This window comes from Taudactylus pleione, unplaced genomic scaffold, assembly GCF_031769625.1.
Source record: "Taudactylus pleione unplaced genomic scaffold, aTauple2 ptg000156l, whole genome shotgun sequence".
Taxonomy (NCBI): Eukaryota; Metazoa; Chordata; class Amphibia; order Anura; family Myobatrachidae; genus Taudactylus; species Taudactylus pleione.
The window spans coordinates 1,384,412-1,412,220 of record NW_028284558.1 but is presented as its reverse complement, the minus strand read 5'-3'; the positions used below and the strand labels follow the sequence as shown (position 1 = coordinate 1,412,220).

General features: G+C 46.7%; 1 protein-coding gene across 1 annotated transcript in view; it reads left to right on the top strand.

The window, feature by feature from the left end:
- PLA2R1 (phospholipase A2 receptor 1) overlaps window positions 1-27,809 on the top strand; it is a 188,917-nt gene that overhangs the window by 143,608 nt on the left and 17,500 nt on the right. The window contains exons 23-28 of the mRNA XM_088474763.1: window positions 7,413-7,557; window positions 8,677-8,915; window positions 17,974-18,145; window positions 19,677-19,805; window positions 23,149-23,262; window positions 24,178-24,348. Coding sequence (XP_088330889.1) covers window positions 7,413-7,557; window positions 8,677-8,915; window positions 17,974-18,145; window positions 19,677-19,805; window positions 23,149-23,262; window positions 24,178-24,348 — 970 coding nt within the window. The remainder of the gene's footprint in view (window positions 1-7,412; window positions 7,558-8,676; window positions 8,916-17,973; window positions 18,146-19,676; window positions 19,806-23,148; window positions 23,263-24,177; window positions 24,349-27,809) is intronic.

The window sequence follows — 27,809 nt, the reverse complement described above, 5'->3', positions numbered from 1 at the left end:
CATCGGGCTTGCGACGGAGACCCTGTGGTAGGGTCTCGCTGCCGCAAGCCCTGGAGTGATTTTGGCTCTATCAGAGCCAAAATCACTCCCACTGACATCACTAGTGATGTCAGTGGGGCCGGCTTCAGATGGTAGGCGTTCCCATGGGAACGCCTCCGTCTGGCAGCCACGCCCCTGGCACGCCCACCAAAGGGAGCGTACTGTCAATCACAATCGACAGCACGCCCCCATTTGATGCGAGACCCGGAGCCAGAGCTGGATTGAGGGCCACATGGGCCTGGAGCTGAAAATGACCAAGGGCCTATTATGAGAAGCAGAGGAGGTATAACCAGTGCTGTGTGGGTGTGTACACCCCTATACTCTACCCAATGTCTCCCTAAATCTGTAAAAGAAAAAAATGCTTAATTTCTACTTCAGGGTCCATAGGGTATCCACAGGATACCTTGGGGTATAGGTGTGACGTCAGTCGCAGGGCACCAAAGAGTTAAGCTTTCAGCCTCCCAGGATGCACTAGGTCCCCCTCCTATACCCCGCCCCCAGGCCAAGGCACCTCAGTTTAGTTTGGTGCCCGGCCGGAGTCGGGTGCACCTGTTGGAGTGGGGGCTAGAAGAGCCCCTGAAGCTTATTCTTCATGCAGCTGTGGCTGCACAACTGGATGAACAGCATGGACAGTCAGTCCTGACGTCCATGCTGTCTTCCCTACACCCCGCCGGTACCAGAACGCCGGTACTGATCCGGGGATGCTGGTGGGCGTCTGGGGTCACAGCTAGCGGTGACCCCAGATGCTCCGGACCATGGCCGGATTCAAGGGGGACAGAGGTAAGCAGCGGGGTCCCGCGGTGGGTCCCCGCTGATCACATGGTCCTAAGTCCCCAGGCAGGGGGCTCCCTGGGGACTGGCTGCAGCGTGGAGCCAGGCGACCAACCTGCGCTTCCACTACCCCCTGGGACAGCGGACCGCAGCAGAGCGGTAGCGCTGCGGCGTCCCAGGGGTTAAATGCATGCCAGGGGAGCGCGCCTTCCCTGTCTCACAGCCGGCGCCTCCCCCGCTGCACACAGCCCTCTCTGCACTGTGCTGACGGGTCCTGTGTCAGCGCTCCTCCCCCAGGCCAGCTTCTCTCTGCTCCTCGGCGGCCATCTTCTCTGCAACGCATGGTGAACGCTGCTGGAAGTCTGGAAGGAAGCATCGTGGTCTGGGTCCCCCCGCATACCTCTCCTCCGCTGTGGCTCAGGTCTGTGTATGCAGCGCTGTGTCCTACCAGGCCCTGTGTCTGTGTAGTTGAGTGATCAGCGCTGTTAGTGCAGGAATTGTTATTTCTCTGCATTGTATGTGACTGTGCTAGCGCTGCCTGTAACTATTCTTCACTAAACTGTCAGCTTTATTACTGTCCCTGTTCTTTCTGCTAAAGCCCTTGCGGTGCGGTGCTGCAGGGTGGTCTCTCGCCTATTTAATACTTAATTGGTGAGAGAGGTCACATACGTGGTGCCATCATGTCTGAAAGTGATTTTCCCCTCCGGCTACAGTGTACCACGTGCAAAGTACCGTTAGCGGAGGGGGAGGGTAGCGTGGAGGGCCTTTGCCGGCAGTGTTGTCCATGGCGCGGCCTATTACGGTTACAGCACCGGTACAGGAGCCGCCCTGGGCTTGTTTCGCTCAGGCGTTAACAGCTTTAGTGGGCCAGTTAGCTCCGCAGCCCGCGTTTACTCCGATGGGTTTGTCCCAGCAGTCTGTGGTGTCGTCACCCATGCAGGGGTTCCCACGACAATTGGTGGTACCCCACAGTCTCCCTATTTCCCCGCTCCCGGGTTCTCAGGAGCCAGCGTGGGTTAACTCCCTGACGAGTTCTTTACAGCACTTGTCGGATGTATTGCAAGGGGAGTCTGTGATGCGGCCTCATAAAAGGCCGGTGGCGTCTCTGTCCGCTCCTTATGAGGATGACGAAGGGACGTCTGATGATGGGGAGATTCTGGATCCTTACGATCAGGAACCTTTCCATACTAAGGACGCTGATGCTAAGTCCAAAGTATATATTCCTGGACTTATTCGGGCGGTCCGCACAGCCTTGGTGATTGAGGACGAAGTTCCCCCAGCGGCTAAATCTAAGTATGCCTTTTTCAAAGATGTGAAGGGCGATGCCACAGTCTTTCCTCTTTCGGGTCAGTTGGTGGACCATTTAGAGGAGGCGTGGAAACAACCTGGCAAAAGATACCAGCCGCAGAGTCGCCTGGCGGTGGCTTATCCGTTCGCGGATAATTATTTTGCTAAGTGTGAATCCCCTCCACAGGTGGATTCTCACGTGACCCGTCTTGTCCGTAGTGCCACATTGCCGATGCCATCCATGTCCTCCCTTAAGGATGCTACGGACCGCAAGGTAGAAATCTGCCTGAAGTCCGCTTATTCCCTTGCAGGGGGGGCAGCACGGCCGGCTATGGCCATTTGCTGGGTTGCCAGAGCGATGGAGCGCTGGGCGGATTCATTAGAGGCTTCTTTTGAATCCGACTGTCCGGCCGAACAAGCGGAGTTGATTGGCAATCTCCGTGATTCGGCCACCTACATCAACGAGGCGGCTCTAGACATTAGTACTCTGGTGTCTAGAATTTCTTCAGCAGCGGTAGCTGCTCGTCGCACCTTGTGGCTGCGATCCTGGAAGGCGGACGCAGATCCAAGAAAGGTCTGGAAGCGTTGCCGTTTACCGGAGAAGTTCTCTTCGGTCCGGATCTGGATAAGATTGTGGCCACGCTGGCGGCAGCCAAATCTGCTTGTCTCCCGTCGGCCGCTGCTCCTTCTGGTTCTGGACCATCGTCCTTTCGGTCATCTAGGGCCCAGGGCAGGCCCAAACCACAGTCGTTTCCTCGACAGGCTGGCCCTAAGAAATCGGGCAAGCCCCGGAAACAGGCATGGAGTACCAGACGTCCGGCCCCCAAGCCAGATGACAAGCCTGCGGCCTGACGGTCCGGGTCTCCCCTTGGGGGATCCCAGGGTGGGAGGCCGCCTGCTGCAGTTCTCCCGGTGTTGGTCGTTCACTACGACAGACACTTGGGTTCTGGAGGTGGTCTCTCACGGGTACGCCCTCTCCTTCCGGCACAGACCCCCGGCTCGATTCTTCACCACGGGTCTACCATCAGACCGGAACAAGGCTACGGAGCTGCGGAAGGTATTGCACACTATGCTCCAGGCTGGAGTTATAGTGCCTGTTCCATTCTCCCAGAGGGGCCAGGGTTTCTATTCAAATCTATTTTTGGTACAGAAACCCAATGGGTCATATCGTCCGATTCTCAACCTCAAAGCACTCAACAAGTCTTTGCGGGTCCCGAAGTTTCGGATGGAGACCCTACGGTCCATCATTCTGGCGCTGGAACCTGGGGACTACATGGTGTCATTGGACATACAGGACGCTATGGCGGTCATGGCGGCTTCTCTGCGGCTGCAAGGAGTCCGCATGTTGCCGTACTTGGACGACCTGTTATTGGTGGCAGGATCTCCAGAGCTCCTGTTACACCACTTGGACCTGACCATTGCACTGCTGCAACGGCACGGCTGGCTAATTAACTGGCAGAAGTCCACTCTAATCCCGTCTCGGAGGATTCTGCATCTTGGAGCCTTATTGGACTCGGGACAGCAAAGGATCTTCGTGACGGAGGACAAGATCTCTGCTTTACAGTCAAGGGTGCGCAGTTGTCTGCACAGCCGCCGGGTGTCCTTACACTCGGCGATGAGGTTACTGGGCTCCATGGTGTCGGTGTTCGACATGGTGGAATACGCCCAGTTTCACTCTAGACCTCTGCAGCACCTGATCCTGTCCAAGTGGAACGGGCTGCCGCAGTCTCTGAAGTTCCAGACGATTGTGCTCACCCCGGAGGTTCGCCTGTCCCTTGCGTGGTGGTTAAAGATAACCCACCTCAACAAGGGACGTCCGTTCTGGGTTCCAAATTGGGTCCTGTTGACAACGGACGCCAGTCTTCGAGGCTGGGGAGCAGTTTCGGGTCCACACTTGTTCCAGGGCAGGTGGACACCGACAGAAGCGGAGCTTCCAATAAATATCTTGGAACTCCGTGCGGTCTTCAATGCTCTCCTGCAGGCACAGCGGTTTCTCCAGGGTCACCCGGTGCAGGTCCAGTCGGACAATGCTACCACCGTGGCCTACATAAACAGGCAAGGAGGAACTCGCAGTCGGGCGGCTCTCGTAGAGGTCTCTCGGATCCTGGTTTGGGCGGAGCGCAATCTTCCGGCCATATCAGCGGTCTTCATCCCGGGAGTGCTAAATTGGGAGGCGGACTTTCTACGTCGCCAGGACGTTCATCCAGGGGAATGGTCCCTGCACCCGGACGTTTTTCAACTACTGGTGGACAGGTGGGGTCTTCCAGAAATCGACCTCATGGCGTCCCGGCACAACAACAAGTTGCCGGTGTACGGGTCTCGCACAAGAGACGAAGGGGCGTCTCTGGTGGATGCTCTGTCCGTCCGGTGGACGTTCAGGTTCGCATACCTGTTCCCTCCGGTCTCCCTTCTTCCACGGGTAATCCGGAAATTCAAACAGGAAGGAGGGACGCTCCTGTTGATAGCTCCCGCGTGGCCCAGACGGCACTGGTTCTCAGACCTTCAGGGTCTGTCCGTGGACAGTCCTCTGCGGTTGCCGCTACGACCGGACCTTCTGTCTCAGGGTCCTTGTCTTCACCCGGACCTGACTCGGCTGTCTTTGGCGGCGTGGCTGTTGAGACGGCCATGCTGAGGTCCTGGGGGTTTGCCAGCTCTATGCTGTGTACCATGTTACGAGCTCGGAAACCGTCTTCCGCGAGGATATACCATCGCGTGTGGCATACGTTCTTCCAGTGGTGTCGACCGAGAGGTTATGCACCGCGGGAGTTTCGTCTGTCTCGGATTCTCGCCTTCCTGCAAGCGGGACTAGATCATGGGCTTCGCCTTGCTTCTTTGAAGGTACAGGTTTCGGCCCTATCTGTCTGGTTTCACCGTAGGATTGCTACAATCCCGGATGTGCGCACCTTTATGCAAGGTGTTCTCCGTATTCAGCCGCCCTTTGTTCCACCTGTGGCGCCTTGGGATTTGGCTGTGGTCCTGAGGACTCTCCAAGGACCGCCGTTTGAACCACTGGGCTCAGTGGATATTAAATGGCTAACAGCTAAGACTGTTTTCCTTCTGGCCGTTGCTTCAGCCAGACGTGTTTCTGAGTTAGGGGCTCTTTCTTGTAGACCCCCTTTCTTGGTTTTTTTTTTTTTTCATGGGAACAGGGCAGTGCTCCGCACTCGGCCCGAGTTTCTCCCCAAAGTTGTTTCCCAGTTTCAGGTTAACGAGGAAATAGTTGTTCCGGCCTTTAACTCACCGGGTCTTTCCGTGGGTGAGGCCTCTTTGGATGTTGTGCGGGCCTTAAGGACTTATGTGGACCGCACTTCTTTGTTTAGGAAGTCGGACGCTTTGTTGTCCTCTATGGCTTCTGTAAAAAGGGTTGGCCTGCTTCAAAGCAAACTTTGGCAGCCTGGATCCGTATGGCTATTTCTGAAGCTTATCTTCATGAAGGCCTACCGGTCCCTCCTTCTCTGAAGGCTCATTCCACTAGGTCTGTGGGTCCTTCGTGGGCAGCTTGACGTGGTGCCTCGGCAGTTCAGATCTGCAAGGCTGCTACGTGGTCTTCTGTCCATACCTTCGTGAGGTATTACAGGTTTGACACCTTCGCCTCTCAGGATGCTTCCTTCGGGCGGCGGATTCTCCTTTCTGCACAGGAGCGTCCCCACCCTTAAAGGATACTGCTTTGGGACATCCCCAAGGTATCCTGTGGATACCCTATGGACCCTGAAGTAGAAAATATGAGATATGGTAAGAACTTACCCTTGTTATCTCTATTTCTACGAAGTCCATAGGGTTCCACAGGACTCCCGCCCTGTCGCACCTGTGCTGCAGATGGGCTTTGCTCTGGTCACCGGTTTTCCGTCTCCCTCTGGTGAGAATGTGATTCTTGTATGTGTCCAGATCTTTGTTCTCTCTCTTCCTTCTCCTCCTCCGGCCTATGGCTTGGTAACTAACTGAGGTGCCTTGGCCTGGGGGCGGGGTATAGGAGGGGGACCTAGTGCATCCTGGGAGGCTGAAAGCTTAACTCTTTGGTGCCCTGCGACTGACGTCACACCTATACCCCAAGGTATCCTGTGGAACCCTATGGATTTCGTAGAAATAGAGATAACAAGGGTAAGTTCTTACCATATCTCATATTTTTGTGAGGTAAATAGATATACAATTTTACTACTTATGATTTGTGGCTGACCGTGTGGAGAGCAGATGGCTAGTCAACATCATGTTGTCATGACAATGGGCCTATTTTTATGTGGAGGCCTGGAGCTGTAGCTCCATCCGCCCCATTGTTAATCTGGCCCTGCCCGGAGCGACGGAAAGCCCGTCGCTATCCGGGTCTCGCGCATGCGCACGACGGAGCTCCCTCCGTCGTGCGCATGCGCAGTGGGGCAACATCGACCCGCTTGCGAGCGTCCTGCGCTCGCGAGCGGGTCTGAATGACCCCCTAAGTTCCCTCCCTGGTTGTTTGTTGTGTTGTTTTGTACCTGTTGCATGCTTAGGCTTTGTCAGATAAATATCTGGCTTTTCAGGTGCAGGTGGGAGGGATTAAAGGGGGGTGGCGTTTCAGCTCCAATAGTTTTAACAACTTAGGGCCTGATTCAGACCCACTCGGGAGCGGCTGTCCGCTCGCAAGTGGGTCGATGTTATGGACTGAGCATGCGCACGACGGAGGGAGCTCCGTCGTGCGCATGTGCCAGACGCGACGAGCGAAGGAAAGTCCTTCGCTCGTTGTGTCCGATCAAAGGGGGCGTGCTGTCAATGTTGATTGACAGCATGCCCCCTTTGGTGGGCGTGCCGGGGGCGTGCCTCCCTGACGGGGGCGTTCCCACGGGAACGCCTCCCGTCAGAAGCCGGCCCACTGACATCACTAGTGATGTCAGTGGGAGTGATTTTGGCTCTGATAGAGCCAAAATCACTCCGGAGCTTGCGGTTGAAAACCTCAACCGCAGGCTCCGGCTCGCAAATGCACGCTCGTATAGCCTGTGGGTGGTGACCCACAGCTATACGAGCGTCCAGGAGGACGCTCCATGAAAATGGAGCCCGGCCCTCATTCAGAGCGTGCGCTCTGCTCAGAGCGTACGGCTCTGAATGAGGGCCTTAATGCCTACTCTTCAGCCTCCCCTCTAAACCCGCAGTCAGCAGTGTCCCCCAGATGGACTCAAGAGGAATTGATTTTACAATTCAGTACAAATATTCTTTTTTGCAGACCCTGAAAAACTGCTACCTCTGCTTTCATCATGAGAGGCACTTCTCTGAGTACATTTGATAAAAAAACATTCCCTGCTATTTCACAATATAGGTAAAACATAAATGATATGTTCTGTTTTCTCTAGACTAATATCAATGCATCAGATACAAGTAAACATGATCACCTATGCCCTTTGATAGCCGCGGATCATGATATTCATCCCACTGGTATACGGTATCTTAAAAACTGTACTGACGAAGACTATGGATTTATCTGTGAGAAAGAACAAGGTGATATACTTCATAAGTAACTATTGAAAGTAGCATTTTGCGGATCGTTTACAGTTGCCGTAAATGCATTACACACCCTTTATTGGGCAAAACTTGCACCTTATTCTATTGCACGTGCGCACCACATATTCTTACTCTTCTTTAGCCACTTCCACTGAGATGCATTTCACACTTGCCAGCTAGATGCAAATCAGCATGAGCCACTTTATATCTAATGGCTATCTGTTATTTATAATGGCAATTCTGGTCTGGCAAGTCATGCTGGGATTTGTAGATTCAATACAATAAACCAAAAATACAGCATAGTGGTAATTGCATGGTTGCGAAAGTTGTAAGAATATTACTGGAGCGGTACGACATTTTGAGCCAGGAATGTTGTTTAATTTGACCCAATACATATCAGTCCATAGACTCTTTTTTGTGTACACACACAAATTGTCTTGCATATTGGAAAGTGGGTGAGCCAGAATATGGGTGCGTCTATAGGGGATTTACATATTCGGAGCAGTTACACACTATGAGCCAATTCTGAGATGGACGCTAACGAGATAACAGCTGCGAAACTATGCTAATGGTTGCAAAGCTTACCCATCATAAGGATGCCCACTGCTGCCTTCTTAAATGCGTACGACGTCGCTTACTTGCGGAAATATCAGTAACAACGATGCACATCAAGCAGCCATCTTTCATTTGCGGCAGGTCTGACCTGCCACAGCCTTGGGAGCTCTCCTAACATGTAGAGCTGTGTAGGAGATTGCCGGGGGAGTTTTATGCACGCCATGAAACAGCGTTCAAAAGGACAGACACGCCTGCGTTTAACAGACCACTCCCCGTCACCACCCCCAAACGCTGACAACCTGTCACTCACTTTGCGATGGATCCCTGTGTGCGTCCTTAGTTGTAATGCGATCGCAGCACACACACAGTGCGGCTTATACGCAAGCACGATTGCAAACAAACGCTCAATCTGCTTCCGTAATCTCCATTGCGTCCAGCTCTGTATCAAGCCCTATATTATGTCTGCACGATGTATAGCAGGCAAGACATAAATATTACAAATATTTAAGCTAATGTTAGCCATGTCACTTTTTAATTATTCTTTTTTTTTTTTCATTTTAGACATTTCGGCTAATGCTGTTGATGTGTCTGATATGTTCCCGGTATCAGACATCATGGAATATGGAGACAAAACATACAGAATAATATCCGGCAATATGAGCTGGTATGATGCCTCCAAGACTTGCCAGCAATACGGGGATAATTTAGTTAGCATTAGTGACCTATATCACCAAGGCTTTGTAACTATCATTGTTCACCGGATGGGTTTTTCTCATTGGATTGGATACTATAGAGATAATGTAAGTATATGTTCTCATTGCTTGAATGTTCTAGGGATTTACTAAGGAGCAGGTTGTCATCGGTGGATTTGACCAAAAGTTTTAAAACGACAACAGGAATAGATGCTAAACAAGTCTGATTTAGCATATATTCCTATTGCCGTTTTAAAACTAATTGTCAAAGCCACCTATGATCAGCAGCTTGGATAACTGACTCCTTAGTTAATATACCGACCACAAATGAACATATGATTTACTTTATATATAAAATAGCATGGACATATTTAAAACAGCGTACACACTTAGCGATTAGGAAAGACAGTATGATTAGGACATCGTAATCGTACAGTAGTTCCTGATCCCCTGTAGTGCCTACACTGAACGATCAGTTATTCAGTGCAGGCACCCTCCCTCATCCCTGAACATGGCCAATCTGTCGTTATCGGCAGATTGACTGGCATGTTGAGGCGATGATAGATGTCGGAAACGACCAGCGGGAGCGCGCATCGCTGGTCGTTTCCGACATTATAATGCACGATTTGTGCATGATTAATGAGTGATTGAACTATTACGATGTCGTAATCATTCAATCGCTCACTAATATCGCGAAGTGTGTACGCTGCTTAGGTATTAAACGCTATATTGGCAATTGACACTAGTATAACTACTTATGCATATATAAACACTTCTAAACATAACTTATACTAAGAATAATGACACGGAGACAGATGGTCTGCCAATCAATAAATCAATCAATAAGTTAACTAAGGTGGTGACTAAAAGAAACCAGAGGTCAGTGACTAGTAAATCGGACGACTAGGAAATCTTGCAGGGCCAATTACCTATTCAGCAAGCCCATAGGTCACATGAGACTCCCCCATATCTTCAAAGCCCAGTTAGCCAACCAAAGCTGCTGACCCCAGTAGGGATAATCAGCCAAAAGATATTTCAAAGGGGAGTGACCTATTACCGTATATACTCGAGTATAAGTCGACCCGAATATAAGCCGAGGTACCTAATTTTACCACAAAAAAATGGGAAAACTTATTGACTCGAGTATAAGCCTAGGGTGGGAAATGCAGCAGCTACTGGTAGTAATCCCCCCTCTGGTACTGTCCCCAGTAGTAATCCCCCCCTGGTAGTGCCCCCAGTAATAATCCCCCCCTGGTAGTGCCCCCAGTAGTAATATCCCCCCCTGGTAGTGCCCCCAGTAGTAATACCCCCCCTGGTAGTGCCCCCAGTAGCAATATCCCCCCCTGGTAGTGCCCCCAGTATTAATCCCCCCCCTGGTAGTGCCCCCAGTAGCAACATCCCCCCTGGTAGTGCCCCCAATATTAATCCCCCCCCTGGTAGTGCCCCCAGTAGCAATATCCCCCCCTGGTAGTGCCCCCAGTATTAACCCCCCCTGGTAGTGCCCCCAGTAGCAACATCCCCCCTGGTAGTGCCCCCAGTATTCCCCCCATCCCTGGTAGTGCCCCCAGTAGCAACATCCCCCCCCCTGGTAGTTCCCCCATTATTAATCCCCCCCCTCTGGTAGTGCCCCCAGTAGCGATATCCCCCCCTGGTAGTACCCCCCCCAGTAGAAAGAAATGTAAAAAAAAAAAACACTTACCTGTCCCGACGCTGCTACAGGCTCCCCCGCCGCTTTGCATAATGGGAGAGACGTTGTCATGACGACGTCTCTCCCATTAACCACTGCGGGAGCCGGAAGATGGCTCCCGCAGTGGGAGCAGCAGTAGCCGCTGAGAGTCTGACAGACTCTCAGTGGCTGCTGATTACACCAAACACATAGCTGCCGGCTCCAGCGGCTGTGTGTTTAGCAGTGTGTAGTGCTGACCGAACTCCGTCCGGTCAGCGCTACACACGCGGTGCAGGCTGTGTCACAGTGACACAGTCTGCACCACGGCCCGCATGGTACGCTACTCAGCAGCGTACCATGTGGGCATGACTCGAGTATAAGCCGAGGGGGTGCTTTTTCAGCACAAAAAATGTGCTGAAAAACTCGGCTTATACTCGAGTATATACGGTAATCAGATCACTGAATCCCCGGCAGCGGTTCTTTCAAGCCCAAAGCCAAAGAAAGAGAAAAAAGCGACATCAAAAATTGCCAAAATTAGGGAGGGAGGGAGGAAGGAAGGTGGAAAATCTGAAAAGAGGCAGATTTCCTGTTGAAGCTGACTTAAGTACACTGTACCTCCACTCATAAGCCCACCCTATAACTCACCATTGGCTAGTTATAGAAACCAGGTAACCCTCCACTATCCATGCAGCTGTATGTACCACTGTCTTATAACCTAGGGATTTAAGGTCCCTTCGTCTTCATAAACAGAAATATGAAAACATATCATACAATAAATGCTGACATTCTTACGTGTAGGGACCAATTTAATTACAGATGTGTCCTTGCTTATGTAGCCTGAATATGCCATGCAGCGTGATGAGCTTAGCGTGAGTGAGCTGCCAGGTCTCGTGCAACTCTGCTAGCGTTGGGCATCTTTTTTGCAATGTGACTAGGACGCACCAGGAGACTGTGCTGATTAATGTGACATTTGTATATCTGTGTGCAACTGAGTCTGTATAGAACTTGGCGTGGAAAAAAGCTGCGGCCGCTGCATCTTAGCACTTACATACTGATTGAGAGACTCAGTCACACACAGATATATAATTGTCGCATATCAAATTAATCAGCACAGTCTCCTAGTGTTCTAAGTCGCATTGCATTACGACAGACGCATTTTCCGTAAAAGGACGCTCAGTTCTAGCAGAGTCTCACAGAACCAGGCGCGTCAAGAGGGGCTGTTTGGCGGGACTGCAACAAAGACAAATGAGGACACATCTGTATGTGCTGAAGTAGCCTCACACAATGTGTTGCCAAATTATGGTAGAGAAAACATTGCTTATTTTTGCTTACTGGCAGAAACGCATCGTACAAGGATACTATGGAACTTTAAAGTAAATGCATGGGCGTCAGCCCGGGGGGGCAAGGGGACGACTCGCCCCCCAAAAAACATTTGAAAGGCGTTATGGCCGCAGACAGCCAGGCGCTGTGCTTAATAACAATAGGCTGCATGACCCCTGCACCGCACGGAGGAGGTGTAATGTGCGGTCTTTAGGTTAAGACGTTACACCTCCTCCTCATCCATGCTGTGCAGGGGCTGCCAGGCCTATTGCTATAAAGCACAGCCCCTGACTGTTCACCGGCCACCGCTCCAGTCCCTGTGCCCAGCAGCAGCAACAGGTAAGATAGGGAGAGGAGGGCGGCAGAATGATTAATGTTGCCCCCCTGACATAAATTCATTCCGACGCCCCTGGGTAAGTTGAATCAGCACTTAGACGTCTGTAACTAAATTGTACAGTTATTTAATAGCCAAATCCATACAGTTTGTCACTGGTCCCCCCATGAAAACTTTATGCTAGTTTTGTGTGCTCAGTGGGCCTGATTCAGAGCTGCTCGTAAGCGGCCGCTCGTTCGCTCTGAACGATGTTCGCACAACTGCGCATGCACAAACCAGTCATTGTGGTCGGAAATCGTGCGCTCGTAAAACAACGAGGGGCTGCTAATTTGATTGACAGAACGTACTGTTTGTGGGTGGTAACAGGGAAGGTGCTTGAAAACGGGGGAGTGGAGATCCGAACGCAGGCGTGCCTAATGGTCAAAACGGCGTTTAATGGGAGTGTCTAAATAGTAAAGGAGCGTCATCGACCACGTCACTTGGTTGCCTTGTAGCCTGCACTGCTCGCAGTGATAGCGGGAAGTAAATCGTACCACAAGCACTGCGAGCAGTTCAGATGCCTTTCGATGTTCCCGATTAATGTAATAAATAACGGAGATGACGTGTGATGCGAACGGCAAAGGGGCGTCTTTACAAAATAGCGAGCGCATTTTTCGGACGCTCGCTCAGACATAGAGGCGTCAACACACCACAAAGAGCGAGCGCTCAATTTAAATATCAGGCCCCTTTTTAAGAATGAGCGTCCGCAAATAGCGTCCGGGTCTGAATCAGGCCCAGTATTCAAGTGTGATTGTCTATTCCAACTAATGGCATCCTCCTGCACAATCGCTTTACCCTTATAATTCCACACTCCTGTACTAGTGAATTGCCATAGAGCCATTAGATAAATGAAATAGGAAGCGGTGGAGGAAAAGCTCATCACATCAGTCTGTTGTCAGGTTGCTTCTACTTGGCAGCTTCATGTGTATAGTGACTGTATTAGCAAAAATCACAGTTTTTACCCTTCACGCTATTCTCTGGTTAAAACAAATAATTCTTGGATCTTTACTCTTTTAAAATGCAGGAGGTTTATTGGCTGAAATCACATTAGCTTATATAGTAGAGTTCAAGTCATATTTACAATGTGGTCAGTGAGTCCAATCCATGCATATCAGTTTAGCAGCGTCAAACAGAAATACTTCTGCAAAGGGACAGAAGCACCAGATACAGAGGGAGAATCAATGTCATTTGGGTCTGATTCATAGATGGACGCTAAACCGATGTTGCTCTGCGCATGCGTCAAGTTTTATTATGAATGTCGCTCGCAGTGAAGATTTATTTGCAAAATTATGAACAGGCAGAGAGCAATTTGTGGGGGGCCATGGGGGGTGGAAACTCAAACGCAGGCGTGCTGCTACCGTCTTCTTGGCGTGATTCAGCCTGCAATTGTGATGGCTCTGAATCAAGCCCTTTATTGTCCTTTGAGGCATATACATTTCCTGCTTGTATCAAAGCCTTTAGGTGAGTTTCATAGATCTCATACGATAGTCACACATACAGCCTGTTAGCACCTTCAGTGATACAGATCCACAAATGCCGTAGGGTCTATTTACTAAGCAGTGTTAGGAGACAGAGTGGAAAGTGATAAGGTGCCAGCCAATCAGCTTCTAACTGCCATCTCACAGGCTGTGTTTGAAAAATGACAGTTGGGAGCTGATTGACTGGCACCTTATCACTTTTCACTCTGTCTCCTAATGCTGCTTAGTAACTAGACCCCGTAATGAGATCATGAATCAATATGTTCAGTCTTTGACCCTAGATATTTGGAACTGCGCATTTGTAAGATAAAATTGTCTGCTGTTACTAAAGGCGCAGCCTGTGATGGGGGAATCATTTTTTGAATCTGCCATCATAGTGTGAAATGATCTTAAATAATGGCATGACCAACATAAAGAATATTTCATTTTCTGAAAGATTAATTTTGTGGGCTCTGCAAGCAGTTTTGTCTGAGATGTGTGCTTCCTCGGAGTATACTAATATAATGAAGTATAGTTTACTTAGGAGAGTGTTATTAATAAATCCAAAAGTCACATTTAATATGTGAAATACTGACACAAATGCAAAATATAAGTATTAAGGGCCTGAATCAGACCCGCTCGCGAGCGCTGAGCGCTCGCAAGCGAGTCGATGGTGCCCTAGTTCGCATGCGCACGACGGAGGGAGCTCCGTCGTGCGCATGCGCAAGACCCGCATAGCGACGGCTGAGCCGTCGCTATGGGTCTCGCACCAAAGGGGGCGTGCTGTCGATGGTGAGTGACAGCACGCCCCCTTTGGTGGGCGTGCCGGGGGCGTTGCTGCCCAGACGGAGGCGTTCCCATGGGCCACTAGTGATTTCAGTGGGAGTGCTTTTGGCTCTGATAGAGCCAAAAGCACTCCTGGGCTTGCGGCAGCGAGACCCTACCGCAGGGTCTCGTCGCAAGCCCAATGGTCGCGATGGTCTTGACCATCGCGACCATCTTTTTGGCCGCTCGCATAAGCTGTGGGTAGTCACCCACAGCTATGCGAGCAGCCAGGAGGCCACTCCAATTTTAGGTAGGAGTGCCCTGATTCAGAGCGAGCGCTCTTGTCAGAGCGTCCGGCTCTGAATCAGGCCCTAAGTTCAAACAAATGTAAGCATCCATTGTCTTCACCTTTAAAACAAATCAAACCGAAATCTTCTTTCTTGCCTCAGATTGAATGCAAATATCAAATAATTAATGTTCATCGACTGCAGCAGCCAGACTAATAATGTATAACATATTATTGGGAGGGATCAAGATGTAATTAATTACTCAAACAAACAGCAGAAGTGATGAGGAAACCTTCACTCTGGGCATCTATGGGCAGTATTCAATTTGAGGCGCAAAGTCGATGACGTCATTTTCACCTATTTCACTTATCCCCGTATTCAGTTACATTGACTTTTCGCCGGTGCGAAAAGTCAATGTAAAGAAACGGGGATAATTTTTCGCCAGCCTTTAGCTGGCGAAAATCAGTGCCGAATTGGGGCTTAGGGGTGCAGGCTTAAAAAAAATAGCCTGCACCCTTGGGAATGCCCCCTAAAAACAATCTGTGTAAAAAAAAAGTTTTAAAATAAATTGCATTTTGGGTTAAAAAAAAAAAGGTGGGAGGGTTTCTGAAGTATGCAGCAGGTATTTTCTTCATTGCGGGTAGTAGCGGCAGGTGCATTTTTGAAGAATTTTTAAAAATCATTTTAGGGACTTAAAATATGCTTGCACCCATTTTCATGTACCCCAAATTTGATGGACATAGTTTTTTTTTTTTTTTAAATTGCTAAATGCTCTTCTGCATCGCCTTCTTCAAAGCCACATTTATGCACCTGCCGCAGCTATTTAAAAACCTGACTTCCCTTCTGCATGCAAAAACGGGGGTACCCATAGTGATCCCCCATGTCTGGACATCTTTAGGGGGGTCCAAGGATGATTTCCCGAAATTTCCCTTTTTTTTCGCCAAACCAAGTTTCGCCGGGTCCCATTTTCGCATCCTTTTAAATTGAATACGGGGAATTTCGGGCAGACGCGCGATACTTTTCCGCCTGGAAAACAGGCGAAGGAGGTGAAAAGTCCAGCAGGCGAAAAGCCTGGACTTTTTGCCTCAAATTGAATATGGGCCTATGGGCCTGATTCAGAGCCGGACGCTATTTGCGCTCACTCGTTCAGAAAAAGGGTCTGGCTATTTAAATTGAGCGCTCGCTCTTTGCGGTCTGTTGACGCCTCTATGTCTGAGCCAGCGAACGAAACATGCGCTCGCTATTTTGTAAAGACGCCCCCTGGCCGCTCGCATCATACGTCATCTCCGCTATTTATTTGATTAATCGAGCACATCGAAAGGCATCTGAACTGCTCGCAGTGCTTGTGGTTGGATTTTCCTACCGCAATCATGTGAACAGTTCAGGCTAAGAAACAACCAAGTGACGTGGTCGATGACGCTGCTTTGTTAATTATGCACACCCTTAAAACGCCCGTTTTGACCGTTTGGCACGCCTGCGTTCGGATCGCCACTCCCCGTTTTCAAGCACCTTCCCCTGTTACCACCCACAAATGCCTCATCCTGTCACTCAAATTAGAAAAGCACTCGCTATTTTGCGAGCACTCGATTTCCGACCGCAATGACTGGTTGGCGCATGCGCATTACGACCCATACGCATGCGCAGTTGTGCGAACATCGCTCAGAGCGAACGAGCGGCCGCTTACAAGCGGCTCTGAATCAGGCCCTATGTGTGTTAACTTTATCTCCTTAACTCTCTGTATGACACAGGAAAGCTGGTTACATACGTTACAAATGGAAATATAAGATTTATATATGCACATGCACAGTACAAAAATACATATTTTATGCCATCATTCAGGTCTATCACAGTGTGGGTTCCCTTTTCATAATAAGAACCAGTACCGGCTTGGTCACTGTGAGGCTATTGCCTTTATTTGGAATGTATCCTCCTTACCCCAGGGAGGCTTCAGTCCCATGCTGAGAAGTACTGAGGTTCATCCATCAACCTTGCACTGTGGGTACCAAGGTAATGGCTAAAACAATCGGCACTCTGGAGTGTTTACAGTATAATGGCAGGGGATTACTCTCCCACAGTATACTAATATATAATGCATTAGTAAATAAAATACATATTTAAAAAATATATTAATTTAAATAAAGGACTTCACAAAATTACCACTATATTTTCCATAAACCTACTTCTATGACGTCTTCCAATGGGAATCTTCGTAATTCAGAGGGAATGAAATGGGAAAAAAACAAACCCATATGGGCTGCTGGAGAGTTGAATGTACATCCAGTTGTCTAGTACATCTTGTATGCTTCTGTACTGTGCATGTTGCAGCAATGTGTGCATGCAAGTAGGGGCAATGAAGGAGTCCTATGCAGTTCCATCACATCAACACTTTTGACTGAAAATCTGAAGCTGTTATTGGTCATTCACACATTGGGGCTAATTCTGAGTTACATGGATCTGTCTTCGCGGATGCAAACGTCAAGTTTTTGCATACAGCGCATTTGCAGAAGTGACTTTACGCATTTTTGCTTATGCCCGTCCTATTCTGAGTTGGGTGCAACTTTGCCATGAAATAGTGAGTTTCAGGCGGGAAGCGGGTGGTGGCAAAGCGATCACATGTAACCGACCTGTCTTGTGGTAGTGTCATGAGAGTGGCATGGGTGTGAATGAAAAGCGCCATGTGACTCTAAGTTGTGCTGACGGGAATCCAGTTTCTGACAGATCTTTTGCACCTAGCATTGGGCTGGGAAATGCAGATACTAGTGATGGCGGTGTGCAACGGCCGGTGTGTAAAATCAATGGGCGGCACTTTTTTACACTTGCAGACACTGTCTCTCACTTAGATGAATGGATGCTTGTATTAGTGGCGTGTGGACACAGAGTTGGACATAAGTGAAAATACTCCACTTGGTGGCGTATATGTAGCACCTGCAGTAGTAAAGGGTTGGTGCGTGGGAGCATCCATGATGACGACTAGTAGCAAACCAGGTGCATATGTAGAGCAGGTTGCATCTTAAGACGCGTACAAGAGTGCATACATTTGAATATATGCTTCTTTGGTGCAAAGTACACCCAGTTTATCACCACCAAATGACCCTTGTTTTCACTCCAGCAGTTTCTCTACTATAAAATCATTTGTTGTTCCTTTAATTTAGTGTTCGGAAAGTTTCACATTTTATTATTCATACCTTAAGTCAGTGTCAGACTTGTGGCAATTTTGTTTATGAACTGTTACATTCAATTTACACTTCCTGGTTCTTTCATATTACCACATTGAACTCTGTATAATGTATATAAACAGCGTGGATATGATTTTGAGTGGGAAGATGGCTCCTGGTCTCGGTTTGTTGCATGGCAAGATACAGATTCGCCACAATCAGATGGGAACTGTGTGTACATTGACACTAATGGCTATTGGAGAACTGAAGACTGTGATACAGAACTGCCGGGCGCACTGTGTCTTACATCCACAGGTATGTAAATAGTCATGCTGTCCGCAACCACTTTCAGTTGCTCAACAGAATTACAGAACAGACATTAAACTCTTCTTCTAAACAATGTAACTTACCTTTGCTCCTGCTTAGCACAGGATGATTCATCTTAGGGCAGTAGCCATGGAGAGATAATAAGTTTCCTAGAACCGCTTCATGAGGTCTTTACCTATAACAAGCTGCCTGTCACATTACTCTTTATGCTCCCACTGGTACTTGGATACCACCTAGATTTCAGGCTCCAGTTAGTAAGGACTTATTTTCTGAGGGTATTGCAGAAAGAACTTAGTAAATGGTGGTACACTAGGAGAACTCATCAGCTCCTTCGGCCTCCTATGTGGGTTATTGCTGCAGATGCTATTAAATAATGGTCCCGAGAGTGGTGGTATCTGCCATGATTCCCACCAGGAACACTGGGCCTGATTCAGAGCCGGTCGCTCTGATAGAGCGCTCGCTCTGAATCAGGGCCGGTCTTTTTCTTTTTTAGAACGGCCTCCTGGCCGCTCGCATAGCTGTGGGTGACCACCCATAGCTACAGCAAGCGGCCAGGAAGATCAAGACCATCGCGACCATTAGGCTTGCGACGAGACCCTTGTGATAGGGTCTCGTTGCCGCAAGCCCCAGAGAGCTTTCGGCTCTAACAGAGCCGAAATCTCTCCCACTGACATCACTCGTGATGTCAGTGGGGCCGGCCCCAAACGGAGGCGTTCACATGGGAACGCCTCCGTTTGGGCAGCCACTCCCCCGGCCCACCCACCAAAGGGGGCGTGCTGTCACTCAACAACGACAGCACGTCCCCTTTGGTACGAGACCCGGAGCGACGGATTGCCCGTTGCTATCTGGGTCTCGCGCATGCGCACGACGGAGCCGGCTCCGTCGTGCGCATGCGCTCTGGGCCACCATCAACCCGGTTGCGAGCGCACAGCGCTTGCGACCGGGTCTGAATCAGGAACACTGTTCTTTATAATTATCCTGCTCTCTCTTGGGAAGGAGAAAAATAAAAAACACCATATAGTCTATATAATCACACATCCGAACAATTCACTAGAAATCCAGGATATCACTGAGCTCCAGGTCTGCCCGTCACCTGGTGCAAAATTTACAAACTCTGAGTTTAAATATACACAATTCCATACAAACAGGTGCACGGGGAGTAGACACATTTTTAGAAATTCACAAAAGTTCTCTTGCTGCTCTCTCTGGCTGATATTTAAATTGGAATAATTGCAACTAAAAAAATGTAATCCAGGCCTCTTTCTAATGTAAAAGGACCACTCACTTCCCCTCATCTTTCTATCTATTGATAGAATTATCCTCTCCATTGTTCCACAAATCCACTGTACGTGTCATCACGGACTTTTCCCTCACCCCATGGCTACACTGGTTATTTGTCACATTTATTACCAGCACTTACTTACGCATGACCTGTCCTTAATCACTAGTGTGCATACAAGTAGCATTGATCAACTTTATGTAGTTTGTATGCATTATATATCAAATTATGTATTTACAGATAACAAACAAGATTATGATGGTGACTGTCCAGAAGAGTGGACGCCATTCCAGAACTATTGCTATAGCTTTTCATCAGTTCTAAACACTACTAATTTCCACACTGCCGAAGACATTTGTGAACAACAAGGTGATCATGCTTGATCTGTTTATTATATGTATGGGTGTTACACTAGCTACACATGCTACAATCAGATCATACCATTTTATCATTTTATTACATTTTTAAAATAGACGTATGTTTGGACAATAAAAAGATCCAATATTAGCAAATGTCGATGTCCAAACTGATCAATAATGTCATTCATATCTACTATATGTTAAATTGTAATCTGTTTAGGATTAAAAATGATCGAAGAGTGTACTATGGGGTAGATGTACTAAGCCTTGGAGAGAGATAAAGTGAACAGATATAAGGTACCAACAAATCAGCTTCTAACTGTCATTTTTCAAACACAGCATGTATGATGACAGTTAGAAGCTGATTGGTTGGTACTTTATCTCCGTCCACTTTATCTCTATTCAAGGCTTAGTACATAGGGGTCGATTCAGACCCGGACGCTACGCTGCACTCTCGCGCTGCCAAAAGGGTCCGGGTATGCAAATTCCGCAATCGCACTGTCTGTTGTAAGGAAGCCCTCTCGTGAGCGCACGCCAGTGTAAAGACGCCCATTTTTCTTTCTTAGCACGCGTCATCACCAGGAAGTGTATGATTAATCAGAACCATCGAGAGCCATCGGAGCTGCACGCAGCGCTTGAGGTAGACCCTACCCCGCCGCAAGCACTGCGATCACTGCAGGCTGAAATACAAGCAAGTGACATGTACAATGACACATCCATGCTAATTATGCACACCCATAAAACTCCGTTTTGACACCCAGACACGCCTGCGTTCGCTCCACCGCTCCCCCGTTTACAAGCACCTTCCCGTGTTACCACCCACAAACGTCGCTATCTGTCACTCAAAGTAGCGCTCAGTCTTTGTGTTAAGAGTGCACGATTCCCGATCGCAATGACTGGTTCGTGCACGTGTACTGGGATGCATACGCATGCGCAGACGGGTGACAATCGCCCATAGTGTGCATCCGCGGCTTAGCGTCCGGGTCTGAATCTGGCCCATAGTCCCATATGAGCCTAGTTCAGAGATTTACAAAATTTCAATATATACGCAAATCTCTGATGTTTGTAGATCTGCACAGGAGCTAAACCGCGCATGTACAGATCTGATTCTGCAACGTAAGTCCCAGTGCCCCAAAGCCATATGATTGACCTGCTGCTGGTATTTGGGGGGAGGGGGAGACGACAGGGTGCATTCCAGGAAAAGGGCATGGTGGCCCTGTTTTCTGGGCGTGACAAAGTCAGTGGCTTCGTCTTTGGACACAGCTTCACTGGACCCGGCAGTGTGATTTTGCCAGACATCCTGGGTCCCCTGAGGGTCACTCATATGTCCTATGTTCACACAGGTGATCCAGTCAGCGGATCAGAGAAGCCGGCAGTGGGCATATTTTTACTTATGACGCCTCCTGCGGCTTTTGTATATTTTAGCACAGTCGCTGAGTACAAAGACGTCCACAGGCCCTATATAATGTATTTGTAAGATTACCTACACCTGTCCTACAGTGCATTATGCATTTCATTAGCAAAAGTCTTTTAAATATAAATTGTTTGTTGATTGGATTAAATATCCTTAGATTAAAAAAAAAAGAATAATTTCATAATGTGTGTACTAGTGAGATTGTACAAACAAGTTGTTGACACTTGTGTGGCTAGCTTTAGCTAAAGCAGGGTACACAATGAGCGATGTGTACCCAGCCGATCCGTCAGATCATGGGTACACATCAGAACGAGGTAATGAAGGCCGAAACAATATCTCGTTCCGTCTTTCATTACCTGCAATGGGGCCGCTTGCGATATCGTCCGGATATGCAGCACGGCCGACCGGACGATGCCACAAGCATCCCCGGGAGCACGCATATTGGCCATACATTATGAGTGATGCGGCCGATATGTCGTTCCGATTCGGCCGTAAATGACCTATCATACCGACATCGCTGGGGTGTGTACCCGGCATAAGTCACAAATATAAGCTCAATGAAAGTTTTAAAAAAAAATTATATTTGATTTTTGAAAAGTCACAGCTAAGAGCTTCCTGAGATTCCCAAACAAATTGTTGACTTGAAGTACAGCTCCAATCAATATTTGTATCCACACTTTACAGCATGCACTCTAATTTATGCATCAATGCTGGGATCTTAAGATATGTGCAACTCAACATAGGCATAGATGTTTTTGTGCGCACCTTTTTGTTGGAGAGTAAATTACGCCCAATATGTGGCCAATTTATCCTCAGGCCCCATATATGTAAATATTCATGAGCTAGGTATACAGTTCTTAATAACTAAAGATGAATATTAAGTAGTGTTGTGAACAATTTTCTTTTTTTTTTCATTTAAATCAGTGATTCCCAAACTCGGTCCTCAAGGCACCCTAACAGTCAAGGTTTTCAGGATATCCATACTTTAGCACAGGTAACTTAATTAGTACCTCAGTCAATTTGATTATACCATCTATGCACAAGCATGGATATTCTTAAAACCTGGACTGTTAGGATGCCTTGACGACCGAGTTTGGGAACCCCTGATTTTAAGTGATCATTAATGGTATCTTTTATTTTTAGTTTAACATGTTCTATTATGGTAAATTGTGTCCAGTTCCTGTATCTCACAGGATTACACACAATCACAAATATCCATCATTAATCTACCATTTTCAGCAATTCCAAATGATAGGTCCAAAAAATGTATGACTTTCTAACTGATTTCAGGTGTTAATTTCAAATTTACATCACTTTTAATGCATTTCTTTTTTAATGTCTTCCCATATTAATGAGCTTTTGCCAGTATACCTTAACCATAGAGCAATATGGCTAGTATATTGGTCATTATTGTTGTAAAAATGTATTCTCCTTCCCACCAGCTGAGATACAAGTTGGCATAAGTGGGAGCGCGAGTCAAGTTGTGCCCATTGCAGTTGCATTACTCTTATTTTTTGAAAGAATCTTTAATCAAAACCTAAATAGCTTTTATTAAATATAGATTTACACAACCTCAGCATGTTGCGTGTTGAGTACATTATTTATTTCCATGTCTGGAAATACCTGTCTGTTTTGTACAGAAAAAAAAACAAATTTTAATCACAAATGAATAACAAGTGCTGTTTTAATATATTATCGGTTTATGTAGAGCACCACAAAATAAAAACTTTGGCTCTTCTTGTTTTTTGATGTCTGTTCATGTTTTGTTATCTGATTGTCTTCCAATTGGATTACATGTTGAACATGTATGTATGATGAGATAATAGTCAATATCTTACTTTGTAGGGGTAGCGTTGACATGTCATTTTCATTCAGATGAGATTGGCTGCCTAGAATACAGGAAGTCGCTAAATATTTGCATTTTGTGTTTCTTACTTAGGTTCTAGAATCCTTACGGTTTTACATGAAGAGGAAGACCTATTTATTCAGGAAGAGCTGCAGGTTTTCACCTCTGTACAGTCAATCTGGTTAAACAGAATAATTTCCCTTGGTAGTAAGTGAAGCCAAACTTCAAATATATGAATTTCATTGAGGCACGGGGTCTAAGGTGTTCTTCTTGGTTCACTGATAAAAATATGGTTAAGCTGTGTTCCTTAGTCTACTGTGTATGGTCGAAGGTCATTGCAATACTGCGTTGCCAATGTAATATGTATAAGGTGTGCTCTAATGAGGGTATATTATGAAAGTAAGACTGTTATTGTACAGAGTGTCCCATTGTAAGGTGATTAGTAGGTCCCCTGAAAGGTGATTACTCTGATATAAAAAATACTGGGTCACTTATTTATTAATCATTAAACAAGCTGTTGGGGTTCCCAGGGAATAGACAATGGCCAAGCACTTGCAAATGCCTTTTTCCTCTCAACCACTCAACCCCCAATTAAGAAAACGTGACCCTCCCCCCCAAACAGTCCCCATCCCACCCTCAGAGATAGCACGCCCTGCTGCTTCTTACTTTGGCATATGGGTTAGTAAGGGGGAAACATCTTCCTAAGTGCTGTAACTGTGGTGCATGACAGTGACATCATAGCCCAGGGCCAAAATCTTCATAGGTAAGAAGCTGCCAGCTTCATCTCCTCCATGTCAGCGGCCAACGTAAAATGTGAAGGCACAGTAGGGACATTAATAACACTTCATGATTAACATATCGCTTAGTCACTATTTTATGTGCCCCCTAACCATTGCTAACCTAGGCATCTTCCTAGGTTTTTCCTGAATGGTATTACAGGCCTGTTTACAGGCATCTTAAGATGAACTCAACTCAAAATTCAAGAATTGAAACCTGTGGAGACATATTCATCCATAAACAGGTTATCTTTGCTATCAACTGTGAATTAAACCCAAAGGGGATTAGTTAGATGCAAGTGTCAATTGTTAATACACCGAAACTAAGAAATCTTCTTTTTCTTAGATGGCACTGTAACTTGGGCAGATGGCACTGTGGCAAATTATTCTAATTGGTATGACTTGAATTCTGCAACAATAATTGGTGGCTATTGTGTGACCATGCTGCTGAGTCGTGGTGAATGGCGCATTGCACTGTGCAATAACAAGAAAGGATTTGTATGTAAGAGACCCAAAGGTGAGTCTTTCAGTTTTACTCAGAAATATATCCGCTGTGTGTCAGGAAGTCTTTTTTCTTTTAACATAGACTTAGGGGTCTATTTACTAAGCAGTGTTAGGAGATAAAGTGTATGGTGATAAGGTACCAGCCAATCAGCTCCTAACTGCCATGTCACAGGCTGTGTTTGAAAAATGGTAGTTAGGAGCTGATTGGCTGGTACTTTATCACCGTTCACTTTATCTCCTAACACAGCTTAGTAAATAGACCCCTTAAGGTGCGAAATTTCCCCTTTTGTGTTTTTTTTATTAGATGTCAAACCAACCTTGTAAGAAAGGTATGCAGTCGGGAGGCACTTAGAGGGGGGATTAGGGTTATGCACTTGGGGGGGAGGTTAGGGTTAGGCACCCCTAAGGGAGGGTTAGGATTAGAGGGGTTAGAAAGGTTAGCGATACTTACCTTAATTTACGATCAGGATTTTCACCCTTGCCGGGCTGCCGCTGTTGGGATTTGAACCGATGGCCATGCGGCCGGCGATAAATCATACTGATTCCGTAAGGAGATTTTACTACAACTGTAATAATTCTTAAATTACATATTACATTGGTTTATAATTATATTTAACAGGCTGTAAAAGATGCTTGGTGTTAGAAAAAAAACTCCTGCTGAAAACTTTATTTGTTCAAACTTATTTATAATTGGAAAATTGTGGCAGTTTAGGCCATACTTCTGCTACAGGCAATTGCCCTGACCAAGTGTATTTTGCTTGCTCTCAAGACCCTACTTTGGTAAGCCACACTCTTTAAGGCACTAACAATTGTGACTGTAAGGTCAGTCCATGTAGATAAAGACCATTTGGACTTGATACAAGAGTTTGGACCTGCACATAGGCAGCATGGTTGAAAGATCTATTGACTGTTTATAGTAGGTATGATGTGTGAGTAGGTGGTCATTAGTGGTGGGAGTCAATGTAGTACATTCTCTTGACCCCAATGCATTGTGACTTACAGTAAATGCAAGTAAAAGGAGCAGACTGCATTGGAAAAACAGCGCCACTGTGCAAATGATTCCAAGTTCAAATGTTAGTGGGTATGGTTTAATTAGAACCCGTAAGCTCCATCCCCATAACTGTGTACATACACTTAATAAAATTAAAAACCTTGTCAGTGGTTAAGGGCCAGGGCCTTAGCCTGAAGTGACTTATACGCCACAAACTTCAGTAATAGAACATGCTACAGTACTGTAATTGCCTACTGAAATCTGTGTGTATCAGAGCCTGCAGAAACCAGTCCTGTCCATAGGAGCTTCCCAGTAGTGTAATACTGTGCCTGATTGATGGACATTACAACCAATCACATTTTCTTCAATAAACAGTAATAAATTACAAAAGTTACGTGTCTCCCTCTGCCTCTGTCCTGCTGCTTCCCGGCCACTATACGTCCTCGCTTAACGACTAATTAGTTTAACGACCAAGTCGTAGGAATGGGACTCGGTCATTAAGTGAGGAATGTCTGTATTTCTATGTCAAGGTACATTTTACTTTAAGATACTTATGATGCTCATTGTGCACTATAAGCCAAAGCTTTTTACAAGACCAATTACCCTAAGTTTATTAGTCTATTTAACAATTATTTTAACCGAACTTGCCATTATATTTTACAGGCACAGTGTTGCTGAAAATGTATAACTAGGTTGGACAAGCAAGTTTCTGTCCTTTATTATTATTATTATAATAAAGTGACCCAGTGCTGTAACTAGCCGGCACTTTACCCTGTGCCAGCCACGCCCCCTGTACAGACTGCAGTGTGCATGTCTGGAGCATCCAAAGGACACTCCTGGTGTCACTGCAACAACAATCCTGGCTGCAGGGTGCCATTATTGCCAGAAGCAAAGGCATTGGGACAGCGATGGTGTTGCCCATAGAGCCCTGCGCTCCGTGCAACAGCACCGCTTCCACGCCCCTTGTTACAGCCCTGAAGTGACCCGGAAAACACAGTATAGTTATTTCCACACATACAATCTTTAGTCTTTAGCTGGTATTTAGCTAATTTTTTTTCTTATTTATAAGTCGTCCCCTGATCTCTGTTTTGCAAGTAATTTCTTTACATATGGAAGTGGGTTAATCAGGCTTAGTGGAGTACTCATCCAATGTATGATCATGCAAATACGTAAAAAAAACTTATAAAACAGTGGATGCAGCCTCTCTAATTCATATACAAAGCAATGCAGCAAGAAATTGATATAATTGTATTCCTGTACGAAGCGTGCATAGCAGAAGAACACTTATATAGTTTAGTATCGAATTGGTCTAGATAGCCCTGCACACTGTTCCCCTTGTAATAAGCACATACATCCTGTAGGGGCTAGGCTAAGCTCACAGCTATATACGTATAAAATGGAAACATTTATTTATTTATTTATTTATTTATTACCAGTTATTTATATAGCGCACACATATTCCGCAGCGCTTTACAGAGAATATCTTACCAATCACATCAGTCCCTGCCCCAGTGGAGCTTACAATCTATATTCCCTATCACATACTCTCACACATACACACTAGGGTTAATTTTATGTTTTGGAGCCAATTAACCTACCAGTATATTTTTGGAGTGTGGGAGGAAACCGGAGTACCCGGAGGAAACCCACGCAAGCACAGGGAGAATATACAAACTCCACACAGTTAGGGCCGTGGTGGGAATCGAACCCACGACCTCAGTCCTGTGAGGCAGTAATGCTAACCATTACATTTTAATTATAAAACATTATGTTTTGGGATTCAAAACTATTCAGCAAGACCTAGGAACTTATGCGTTCCATACATCTGTTGGACAATTCCCTGATATCAATCTGATCCTCTGGTCGGCAATTTGATTTGCCAATTTGACTCCAATGATCGTCGATTTTGCGGGGGATCTGGAAAATACATGTTAAAAATCCCCGACTTGCCTATTTCGATAATTTTTGGGTCGGAATAGGCAAATCAAGATTGATCAAAAAGTTGGATTTTCACAATCCCCCGACCCATCAGTTTGTGAATGAAAATCTGATAGTGAATGAGGGTACAACTGAATATTTCACATTCACTGCAAGATTGTGTCTCGGTCACCAGCGCCTTCCACCCCACATGAAATGCAATGCCTGAGGCAAGGATAGAAGAGAGACAGGGGAATGCATTTGTAGACTAGTTACCATGATTGCCACATTTTTTTAAACCCTGTTATATATGAAAATATAATAAATAATAAGTATTTACTAAACTCAAAAACTTCCGCAATCCCACCAACAAATCTCACATTAGAATAAAAGCACAATTCTGACATTAAAATGTTAACATATGCTAAGTAGTGATTTAATAACCCACATTTATCCCGCCCCCCAAATAATCAACTGCTTAGGCCAGATGGGTTGCTGTAAATCATTGGACATACCCAGCGTGGGGTTACCCCATCATAGTGTCAGCTAACACTAGGCCGGTCAGT